Genomic DNA, 11,782 nt, shown 5'->3' with positions numbered 1-11,782 from the left:
AGCCTTCCTCTGAGGCTGGGGCCCTTTCTATACTTCATTATCATAAATCCACATTATCTGCTTTGAACTGGATCATATGAGTCTGCACTGCCATATAATCCAGATTATAAAAACATAATCCACATTGTCTACTTTGAACTGGATTATATGAGTCAACACTGCCATATAATCCAGATTATAAAAACAGACAATCCACATTGTCTGCTTTGAACTGGATTATATGAGTCTACACTGCCATATAATCCGGTTCAAAGAAGATCAGATGCAATTTATGTGGCAGTATAGAAGGGGCTTAGGGTTATTGATACTTGCAGCCCTGCAACATCTGGAAGGCTGTGTGATTCTCACTCTTGATATATTCCTTCCTCTGAATATTAATTTCAAAACTTAAGCAAACGATTCACAAGTATTGACATCTTCTATATCTGTGCAAAATTTGACAACAGAGTTTTAAAAACAGTGGTATTTATATGGAACGGTGTGTTTGTTTACAAAGAGGGAGGCATCAGGCACTTGGCTGAACAGCTTCCGGTAGGAAATGTGTGCTTATGATCTTCGTAGTGGCATCCAGCACGGTTAATGATGATCGTTACTATTGAAGGAGCCTCGGTGGCACAGGGTTAAATCACTGAGCGGCTGAACTTTCTGACCAAAAGGTTGGTGGTTCAAATCCGGGGAGTGGGGTGAGCTCCCGCTGTTAGCCCCAGCGTCTGCCAACCTAGCAGTTCGAAAACATGCAAATGTGAGTAGATCGATAGGCACTGCAGGAAGGTAACAGCACTCCATGCAGTCATGCCGGCCACATGACTTTGGAGGTGTCTATGGATAACGCCAGCTCTTCAGCTTAGAAATGAGATGAGCACCAACACCCAGAGTCAGACACCAGGTGAAAACCTTTACCTTTACCTTCACTGTTGAGTTTGTCCTGCAATGTGAATTATCCAAATACAAGCTGTTACAAACGTAAGACTTACAAACAACTCATAGTTAAGAAGGAGGTGAGACAACAGGATGCTATCTGTAAAGGATTGCTAACTGCTAGTGATTGTTCTCTGAAAGAGGCGGAAATTGGGTAATAACAACAACAACAACAACAACAACAACTTTATTTATACCCTGCCACCATCTCCCCAAGAGGACTTGGGGTGGCTTACATGGGGCAGAGCCCAGAAAGCATAATCAGATAAAAACAACATACTGTATATACTCGAGTATAAGCCTAGTTTTTCAGCCTTTTTTTAGGGCTGAAAAAGCTCCCCTTGGCTTATACTCGAGTGAGGGTCCTGGCTGCCTTATGTTTGGGTCGGCTAAGTATATAGGTAATCAGACTTAGGCAGTCTTATCTTCTTCTTCTTCTTCTTCTTCTTCTTCTTCTTATTATTATTATTATTATTATTATTATCATAAATTACATTTTTATGTAAACATTCAAAATAATTTGACCTATTGATGCCTCAAATAATATAATTTTATTAGTATTTATATTTATTTTTGAAATGTGCCAGTAGCTGCTGCATTTCCCACCCTCGTCTTATACTCGAGTCAATAGGTTTTCCCAGTTGTGTGATAAAATTAGGTGCCTCGGCTTATATTCAGGTTGGCTTATACTCGAGTATATACGGTGCATACAATTCATAATATAACAAGATAAAAACAATATAAAACAAAGTTATTATAATAGTTGATAATATCAGTCAACCATCAAATACAATTCTGTCGTCTACATAGGTGGAGGAACTGAAACGTCTATGCAAGAATACAAGGATGAGATAAAATTCATAGACAATAAAATAGGGACCTAATAAATGACCGGATAATACCGTATGGGTGTGATGACTCATGGGCCATGTAGTCCCGTTCCTAGTACTATTGTGGCAGATGAAGAGGAAAACTTGGGTTTCCCACCGTTTCTGCCAGATTTGGAGCCCTTGCACCTGCAAGATGTTTGCCCACAAGAAGTCAGCCAAACAAGCCTTGAGCAGAAATCTCCCCCATTTTCTCGCCGGGATAATTATAATCAAGATAGAGGCGCTCGAGAGGCGACTCGCCGGAGCGCCAGGATAGCTGCCAGACAATTAGCTGATTAAGTCTGTTTCCCTTGGGAAACTTTAAGGAGTCATGCATCTGGACACAGTATAGGTTTCGTTTCTTGTTCCCCAGAGAAAGTGTTCCTTGGCGGGAAAACAAGATCCTATATAGGTGTTGGCCCGCAAAGGAATCCTTGCGGAGTCAATTCGTCGGCTTGAGGAGTGAGATCGTGTGTAGACTTCGTACTCCAGTTCCCAGATCCCGGATCAAGTTTCCAGCCCAGCCTTGTACCATGGACTTCTATGGACTCAGTTCTTGATTCATGTTTGCCTTGCTTTAAGTTTGATCTTGCCAAGTCTCAAGTCTTGTCTTGTCTTGCGTTTTAAACCACGGACCTTGCTTCTCAGTTTCAAGCCTTGTTTTCCAGTTTCCTTCGGATTTACCTTAAGCCTCAAAGACTATGGACAGTTCCCCACACTATTGCTTGCCAAATAGTATGTGTTTCGGTGAAGTGGATTATAACTTTGGACTTTAATATCTCATATTGGACATTGTTTTCCTGGACTATATTTGACCTTTCCTGAAAGGTCTACTTCTGAACTATATTCTACACTTGTTTTTATGGACTTTATATATTTCCTTAATAAAGATATTAGATAGATTCTGGTCTCTGCGCATGGTTATTGGTGTTCTGTAGCCTGGGTCCTGACAATGGGTATCTAGATATTTCTTTTGTATGGTATGGGATCCAAAGTGGGAGACATGCAGCCTCATCCGGAGATCCTATAACGCTTTCAAGGATTCAGGTTCTCCGAAGTGAATGCTTCTCCTGCCTCCCATGTCTAGGGCTGGATCCGGTCTTGCAAGGCTACCCTTTTGAGACCTGGGGCCTGGATGGGAAGAGGCTGCTCCGTCTCTCTTATCAGGACTTGGAGGTTTTGGGCGTGAGACGAGTCGGACATCAGGAGTTGCTTCTGGAAGCAGTGGAGCAGCTCTGTATATTGGTAAGTGTCATATATGTGTGTGTATATATATAGTATCCCCGCTGTTAGATTTCACTTCCAAAACATTTTTCATAATCCGGCCTTACTGTATCAATATACCAAAGGAGCCCCCGGTGGTGCAGTGGGTTAAACCCTTGTGCCGGCAGGACTGCTGACTTGAAGGTTGGGTTGCAGACCTGAAGGTTGCCGGTTCAAATCCAACCTGGGGAAAGCGCAGATGAGCTCCATTAGCTCCATGGCTCCCACAAGGATGGTAAAAACATCAAAACATCCTGGCAACGTTCCCTGGGCAACATCCTTGCAGACAGCCAATTCTCTCGCACCAGAAGCGGCTTGCAGTTTCTCAAGATGCTCCTGACACGGGAAAAAAAAATACCAATGAGGATAAAGATCTGTTCCAATTTATTTTTTGAACCTTCTAATGCGTATGTGCGCCAGTCAGAGCTATCATTATTGCATAGATACAATGACACTTTGAATCTGTTCCAAGCATACACTATTGTTTCCGCGACTGTTCCTTTTTTATATAGTTGCTTGTTCTGTTAATGTTTGGAATTTTAGCTACAACATTGCAGTGCGGTTGGCTACAAAAGCAGCTCCGTGGGGGTGACACAATGTTTTAGTCATTTGCATTGTTTGTAGTGAAGTTTAGGAAGAACTTCCTGACCTACCGGCTGTTAGGAATGGTGGGAGTTGAAGTCCAAAACACCTGGAGGGCCCAAGTTTGCCCATGCCTGGTCTATATAATATGAGTTCTCCTCTTCTTCTTAGAACTATGAGCTGTCGTCGCTGAGCCTTCGGACACTCACCGAGAAGCTCCAAGGGATCATTCGGACCATCCAGGTGTTCATCTTGAGCCGCCGGAAAGTCGGCACTTACAACGGAGACGTTGTTGACAAGCCGACCTCGGACCTCCTGGCCTGCGTTGTGGAGCTCCTCGCGGCTGCCAAAGGCCTCTTCTTATGGCTCAACAGGTATTCACTATTAAGAGGATGCCAGAACTACATTTATACAGTCTTACAATTACCAACAACCCCTTTGGAGACAACCATAAGTGATGTGGCCCTTGGTGAAAATGGGTTTGGTGACCTTTTTTGTTGTTGTTGTTTGGGTTTGTGTGGTCAAGTGGGGATTCTGGGGTTGTAGTCCAGTGCGCAAACCACAATACTGCATTGACTTTGTTTTACTGTTTTGGAAAAATATCGTACTTGTTTGCATTACATCTCCCCAGTATCCATAAACTTGGATGTTGTCGTCCAAACAGTAACTTCCTTTGGGTTGCTTTGAGTATTTCGGGCTGTCTGGTCATGTTCCAGAAGTTTTCTCTCCTGACGTTTCGCCCACATCTGTGTCGGCTCACAACCTATGAGGATGCCTGCCACAGACTCACAGCAACCCAGTGATTTTGGCCATGAAAGCCTTCGACATTAAAAATAAAATAATATACAAAGTGCCCTAAGTGACATAATTTGGTCAGCAGAAACCCAACGGGAGATTGGCTTTTGAGTTATAGCCAGTAGCCCAGTGTATTTGGCTCACTGCTCATTTATCATGATCTACCAACACAGTAAGTTGCTGGAGGAGCCTGTTGCAAAAGCACTTACCACCAGTATCTTCTTGCAGGTATCTCTTCTCCCACTTGCATGACTATTCGGCCAGCCGAGACATCATCTGGCTTTGCGGAGACTTGGCGGAGATTGTGCAAAAGGTAAGTCTCTATCGAGGAGGGCTTCTGTGTCCTATTCGATGCGTAGTATCAATCATGTTGCCTATAGTAGATGAGAATTGGAATCAAGCATCTGGAAAACTGTGTGAAATGCCCACACTTTCCTGATACTGAGATATTTTTTTTTATTTACAGCATTTATATTCTGCCCTTCTTTCTCATCCTGAAGGGGACTCAGGGCGGATCACAACGCACATATACATGGCAAACATTCAATGCCATTAAACATACAACATATAGATAGACACAGAGGCAATTTAACATTTTCCAGCTTCTGGCTTCATGGGGGTATGTTTGATTCCGGCCATTTCATCTCCCACTTGTGATACCGAATCCTTGATGGTAGTACTTCCTCATTCCTTTCCGCATGCTGCTTGCTTTTATGTTGTCGTAAATTCGTTAAATTAGCTTCCTCGCATAAAGCGGTACCTAAATTTCCTACTTGACAGATGCAACTGTCTTTAGGTCAAAGCAAGCTAGACTATTAATGGTCAGGAGCTTACTCTGACCCGGGCTGGCTTCGAACTCATGACCTCTCGGTCAGTAGTGATTTATTGCAGCTGGCTATTAACCAGCTGTGCCACAGCCTGGTCCTACTACAGTAGAGTCTCACTTATCCAAGCCTCGCTTATCCAAGCCTCTGGATTATCCAAGCCATTTTTGTAGTCAATGTTTTCAATATATCGTGATATTTTGGTGCTAAATTCGTAAATACAGTAATTACAACATCACATTACTGCGTATTGAACTACTTTTTCTGTCAAATTTATTGTATAACATGATGTTTTGGTGCTTAATTTGTAAAATCATAACCTAATTTGATGTTTAATAGGCTTTTCCTTAATCCCTCCTTATTATCCAAGATATTCGCTTATCCAAGCTTCTGCCGGCCCGTTTAGCTTGGATAAGTGAGACTCTACTGTATATATAAAATGTTCATTTTTTGTTCAATAATAAATGTGAATTCTTCTTCATGGAAAAATAAGACATCTCCTGAAAATAAGACCTAGTGCATCTTTGGGAGCAAAAATTAATATAAGACACTGTCTTATTTTTGGGGAAACACGGTATATATATATACTAGCTGTGCCCGGCCACGCGTTGCTGTGGCGAAGTATGGTGGTATGGGAAATAAAGTATTGAGGAATAACCCATCTTCACAACTGTATAAAATGCACACTGAAGTGGATTATATGGCAGTGTAGAGTCGAGATAATTCAATTCTAAATGGGTTATATAGCTGTGTGGAAGGGCCTTGAGTCTACACTGCCATATAATCCAGTGCAAATTAGATAATCTGTGGAAGAGGCCTAAGTGAAGCCTAATTCTGCCTGTCCCCTGGGCTGAATCGATTGCTAGGAGACCAAGTGGGTGGAGCTTCGCCTTCTAACTGGCAGCAATTGGATAAAAACAATTATTCCTCTCCCTCTAATTAGGACTTTATTTTTCTTTTCTTTTTGTTGTATCAACCTAGAGCCATGGATGATGGGTTGTGTTGTCAAATTTCGAGATTGGGGGGCCTGTAGTTTTGTTGTTTTGTCCGCTGCCCTGATGCCATCACTCTTTTATATACAGTAGAGTCTCACTTATCCAACATAAACGGGCCGGCAGAACGTTGGATAAGCGAATATGTTGGATAATAAGGAGCGATTAAGGAGAAGCCTTTTAAACATCAAATTAGGTTATGATTTTACAAATTAAGCACCAAAACATCATGTTAGACAACAAATTTGCCCGAAAAGGTAATTCAATATGCAGTAAGGCTACGTAGTAATTATTGTATTTACGAATTTAGCATCAAAATATTATGAAGTATTGAAAACATTGACTACAAAAATGCGTTGGATAATCCAGAACGTTGGATAAGTGAATGTTGGATAAGTGAGACTCTACTGTATATAGATTAGGGAATAAAATCATCAACATCAATATTGACTGCATGCAATATCGTGCGCATTATTGATCTTACGACGATGGCTGTTTGACTGTGCTTGTTAAGGGGTATCAGTGAATAAACCAACAACAATGATAACGCTTGGGCCATCTAGGTTGCTGCGAGTTTTCTGGCTGTCTGGCCATGTTCCAGAAGCATTCTCTCCTGACGTTTCGCCCACATCTGTGGCAAGCATCCTCAGAGGTTGTGAGGTCTGATCAAACTGCCTTAACAATGCAGCGGTGACGTCTCAGAGCCAAGTCATGTTGTGCAACCTGTTCCAGTGCTGAATCTTTCTCTCTCCCGTCATTCCAAACGAAGCCACATGTTTTTGGGCTGCAATTTGCATCGCTTTGTGTGTCCGAAAAGGAGAGGTTTGAACTGCGTGAACTGCATGGGAATGGCAGCTGACCAGAAAGGATGGGAGGAGAGGGGAGGTTGTAAACAGAACTGGAAGGGAGAGAGTGTGCCCGAGTTGTCTGTTAGAGAAAGCATCTGGTGAGTCAGGCTTTTGGGATTTGGGTCAGGATTGGGTGCTTTTGCTATGGGAGTCTCCCTTTCCGTTTGGCCCTTGCCCCAGGAAAAGGGGACCAAAGGGATTATTCCATTCTGTGCAGAGGAACTCCAGCAGGTAGGATGGGCCGGGGTCATCTCTCCGAAATGTTCATTTTCTTGGTGTGTGTTGTATGTGTGTGTGTGTCTTGCTGTGGAGGAATGTGTGGAATGAGCAGGAAGGGCTGGGTGATGGATGCCTCCTTTTTGGAATCCGCACTGACCGGCTGCAGAAGAAGATAACATGGAAAGCGTGAGGATTGTCCTAGCAAAGAATAGTTTAAAAAGCAATGCTAGAGGAGAAAAGAGAAGGTGCCGAATTGCACAGAATTGGGGTTTGCTAACTCTTTTTTATTTTTTATTTTTTTTAAAAAAAAATTATTTATTTATACTTAAAACTTATACATTCTTAAACAAATTTGCAATACAGAGTTATGTATATCAAGCTCATATAGTCTTTTCACTCTCTATATTACATACTCATATTATTTACCTTTTATTACCCCTCACCTAGTGCTATCCCTTCACCCCAGACCAGCCAATTACAATATTTATTTCCAAAATTCAATTGTTTCTTTTACAGGTTTTTTCCCCTTACCTTCTACATATACAAACTCTATAAATTTTCCCCATATCTTCCCGAAATCCATTCTTTTGTATTTTATACCACTTTTCCTTATTTATTCTAGGGGTTTGCTAACTCTTTATGGAGATTAAACTCGAGGTTTTGCTGTGAGTTTTCCTGACCTGTATGGCCATCTCCTAGAAGCATTCTCTCCTGACGTTTCACCCACATCTATGGCAGGCATCCTCAGAGGTTGTGAGGTTTGTTGGAAGCTAGGCAGCCAGGCTGTGAAGCTGCAAGGCCATTCGGTGCTAATCAGGGTTGCCAACTGCAACATTCAGCCCTGCTTATCCATGGAAAATATTATTATTATTATTATTTTATTATGACACAGCAAACAAGATAGATATGCTGGATTTCCTATCACAAAATCACAAGTCGAACACTTCCCAAGTGTCTAGGACTGTGTGATGTATTATTATTATTATTATTATTATTACTATTATTATTATTACTACAGTAGAGTCTCACTTATCCAACATAAACAGGCCGGCAGAATGTTGGATAAGCAAATATGTTGGGTAAATTAAGCACCAAAACATCATGTTATACAACAAATTTGACAGAAAAAGTTGTTCAATACGCAGTCATGCTATGTAGTAGTTACTATATTTACGAATTTAGCACCAAAATATCATGACGTATTGAAAACATCGACTACAAAAATGTGTTGGATAAGTGAATGTTGGATAAGTGAGACTCTACTGTATTACTACTACTACTACTACTATGTTATTTTACAGTTATTGTTTTAATTATATATGCTGTTGTCTTATTGTTTTATCTGTTGATCGGGCTTGTTTTATCTATTGATTAACACTGAATAGCCTTGCAGGATTCCCCCAGGCAGGAAGCAGCCAGGCTTTGAAGCGGCAAGGCTATATTATTATTATTATTATTATTATTATTATTATTATTATTATTATTATTATTATTATTATTAAAGCCGCCTTGAGTCCCCTTTGGAGTTGAGAAAAGAGGGATAGAGATTTTGTTAATAATAATAGTAGTAATAATAATAACTCTTGTTTGTTTGTTGGAGACCAGTGTGAATGTTGCAATTGGACAGCTTGATTAGCATTGAATAGCCTTGCAGCTTCAGAGCCTGGCTGCTTCCTGCCTGGGGGAATCCTGCAAGGCTAATCAAGCTGGCCAACTGCAACATTCAAGCTTCCTCCAACAGACAAGAGTTCCTTCTCCCACATCATTCCACAGATACATAAACCCCACTTGCCTAGTTTTCCAACAGACCTCACAACCTCTGAGGATGCCTGCCATAGATGTGGGCGAAACGTCAGGAGAGAATGCTTCTGGAACATGGCCGGACAGCCCGGAAAACTCACGACAACCCAGTGATTTTTGCCATGAAAGCCTTCAACAACAACTTCAGTTTGCATTGGGTTTGATATTTTTTAAGTGACTTAAGAAAGTGTGCATTTACAAGATCCTTGACTTGCCAGAAGATTGAATTGGACTGTTTTTATGCTGCAATCTGCGAATGCTCTTCTGCTTGTCTTGATAAGTTAGTTTTAAAGTGAAACCAAGACATTTTGGATGAGCGAGTATTACGATATAACCTGCTTCCCCCTTCCCTTAGGGCTTCCTTATTTCCTCCTGAAACTCTTACCGTAATTGACAGAAAATGGGTTTTTCCCAGCCATAAAAATGCTGTGGTGAGCCCATCCCTATTTAAGTGCAAAGTATTTGCAAAGTGGGGGGCGGATTTTGGGCAATTGAAAGCTATTAGCTTTACAAAAGACCCGTTTCTTGTGATGATGAGATAATTTTATCATGCAATTTAAAAGTACAGTAAATGAAATCCTGCCTGGAAATGCTAGCAGTATAATTTTCTACAGGAAACATTAAGATGGGAGAGAAAGGAGAGCATTGACTACAATAGATATATTAATTTTTGGACTTGGTGTTGTTGTCCTAAAGTTACTTTTGTTATTGTCCTAAAATTTATTTATTTTTTCAATCTCCAAAGTCATGTGGCCACTGGCATGACTTCATGGAGTGCCGTTACCTTCCCGCCAGAGCAGTACCTATTGATCTACTCACACTTGCATGTTTTCAAACTGCTAGGTTGGCAGAAGCTGGGGCTAACAGCGGGAGCACATTCCACTCCCCGGATTCGAACCTGGGACCTTTAGGTCCGCAAGTTCAGCAGCTCAACGCTTTAACACGCTGCGCTACCGGGGGCTCTGGCTGAGAAAGTCACACCTTTGTTTTCAGCAGGTCCAATGTACACAAGCTTTATTTCATGCACAAAATAAGTAAATAAATGCACAAATTATAAAAAAACAATGTATGAAATGACCTCCTGGCGATGTGTGTAAGGTTTACGTGAAACATAAATAAATGTCATGTATAGATCTAGGTCCCATCTCCAAGGTATCTCATTATGTACGTATATTATATGCATACAGTATACTTTTCCAGAATCTGGGGGAAAAAAACTTCCCAAATGCTTTTGGTCCCAAGCATTGTGGATAAGGGATGCTCCACTTGGATTTATCTTGAAAAATTGCTACACTTATCACACTTTTTCCAGGTGTAGCTTGAAAAGTATCTGAAAAATATGCACCACGATAAAGGTTCAAAGCATAGAACACAATATGTATATTAGAGCATCATATACATAATAATGTTAACAATAATACAAATAATAATACAACTGATGACCAAATTCTGTAAGTCGTAACTTACAGAACTGCTTCAAGATTACAGAGACTTTGATTTGTTTTGACTCTAAGCCAGGTTTGAGCCAATTGATTTGTACACTGATATATTTAGTTTTACTGCATATTACATGCCATTTTGGAGAGACTGAATGTACACATACTGTGTCGCTAACAAACTTTAGTTGGAGTCTTGTTGATTTATGTCTGATACATGTTTTATACTGAAAACTGCTCTGTGTAGCATTTAAATCTGGATGATTGCAGTCTATAAATCATTATACAGTAGAGTCTCACTTATCCAACATAAACGGGCCGGCAGAACGTTGGATAAGCGAATATGTTGGATAATAAGGAGAGATTAAAGAGAAGCCTATTAAACATCAAATTAGGCTATGATTATACAAATTAAGCACCAAAAACAACATGTTATACAACAAATTTGACAGAAAAAGTAGTTCAATATGCAGTAATGCAATGTAGTAATGACTGTATTTACGAATTTAGCACCAAAATATCACGATGTATTGAAAACATTGACTACAAAAACGCATTGGATAATCCAGAATGTTGGATAAGCGAATGTTGGATAAGTGAGACTCTACTGTACTATGTAAGTTATGACTGTGTGCCACTACAGCTGACAGAATTTGGTCATCAGCTGTATTATTATTTGTATTATTGTTAACATTATTATGTCTATGATGCTCTAATATACATATTGTGTTCTATGCTTTGAACCTTTATCGTGGTGCATATTTTTCAGATATTGTTTAGAATAGACAGCTGTGTTTAGTTATTATTATTGTAGCTTGGAAAGTGCCTTGTGTAGACGGTGTTGCTTGAGCTTTCTTTGCATTGCTTCTTGCAGGATTGCACCGTCTCTGAGCGGGAAGAGCGGATCTTATTGATTGTAAGTATTTGTGGGTTTCTATCGTGCCACCAAAGGAAAGGCAGGTTCTTTGTATTACGTGGGTTTAAGCCAGACATGGGCAAACTTGGGCCCTCCAGGTGTTTTGGACTGCAACTCCCATCATTCCTAACACCCACTCCAGGAATGCAAACCTATCTTGAAGATCTTGTGCCCCCACTAGCAACTGGAGCTATTTATTTATTTATTTATTTACAGTATTTATATTCCGCCCTTCTTTCTCACCCCGAAGGGGACTCAGGGCGGATTACAATGAACACATATATGGCAAACATTCAATGCCAACAGACAAACAACATTCA

At 40.6% G+C, this 11,782-nt stretch overlaps 1 protein-coding gene and 1 long non-coding RNA gene across 3 annotated transcripts in view; one reads left to right on the top strand and one right to left on the bottom strand.

Annotated features, from left to right (window-relative positions):
• LOC134293733 (uncharacterized) overlaps nt 1-6,975 on the bottom strand; it is a 13,673-nt gene extending 6,698 nt beyond the window's left edge. The window contains exon 1 of the long non-coding RNA XR_010000698.1: nt 4,637-6,975. This is a non-coding gene — a long non-coding RNA (uncharacterized LOC134293733). The remainder of the gene's footprint in view (nt 1-4,636) is intronic.
• Nucleotides 1-11,782, top strand: part of cnksr1 (connector enhancer of kinase suppressor of Ras 1) — a 39,217-nt gene that overhangs the window by 2,367 nt on the left and 25,068 nt on the right. The window contains exons 2-5 of one of the 2 annotated variants that reach the window (XM_062962241.1): nt 2,875-3,032; nt 3,804-4,006; nt 4,656-4,740; nt 11,421-11,462. In XM_062962241.1, coding sequence (XP_062818311.1) covers nt 2,875-3,032; nt 3,804-4,006; nt 4,656-4,740; nt 11,421-11,462 — 488 coding nt within the window. Of the gene's footprint in view, nt 1-2,874; nt 3,033-3,803; nt 4,007-4,655; nt 4,741-7,122; nt 7,323-11,420; nt 11,463-11,782 lie in introns of those variants that run through there. The other variant, XM_062962242.1, reaches the window with a different exon arrangement.

Source organism: Anolis carolinensis, unplaced genomic scaffold (assembly GCF_035594765.1).
Source record: "Anolis carolinensis isolate JA03-04 unplaced genomic scaffold, rAnoCar3.1.pri scaffold_10, whole genome shotgun sequence".
Classification (NCBI taxonomy): Eukaryota; Metazoa; Chordata; class Lepidosauria; order Squamata; family Dactyloidae; genus Anolis; species Anolis carolinensis.
This window is presented reverse-complemented; position numbering and strand designations above follow the sequence as displayed.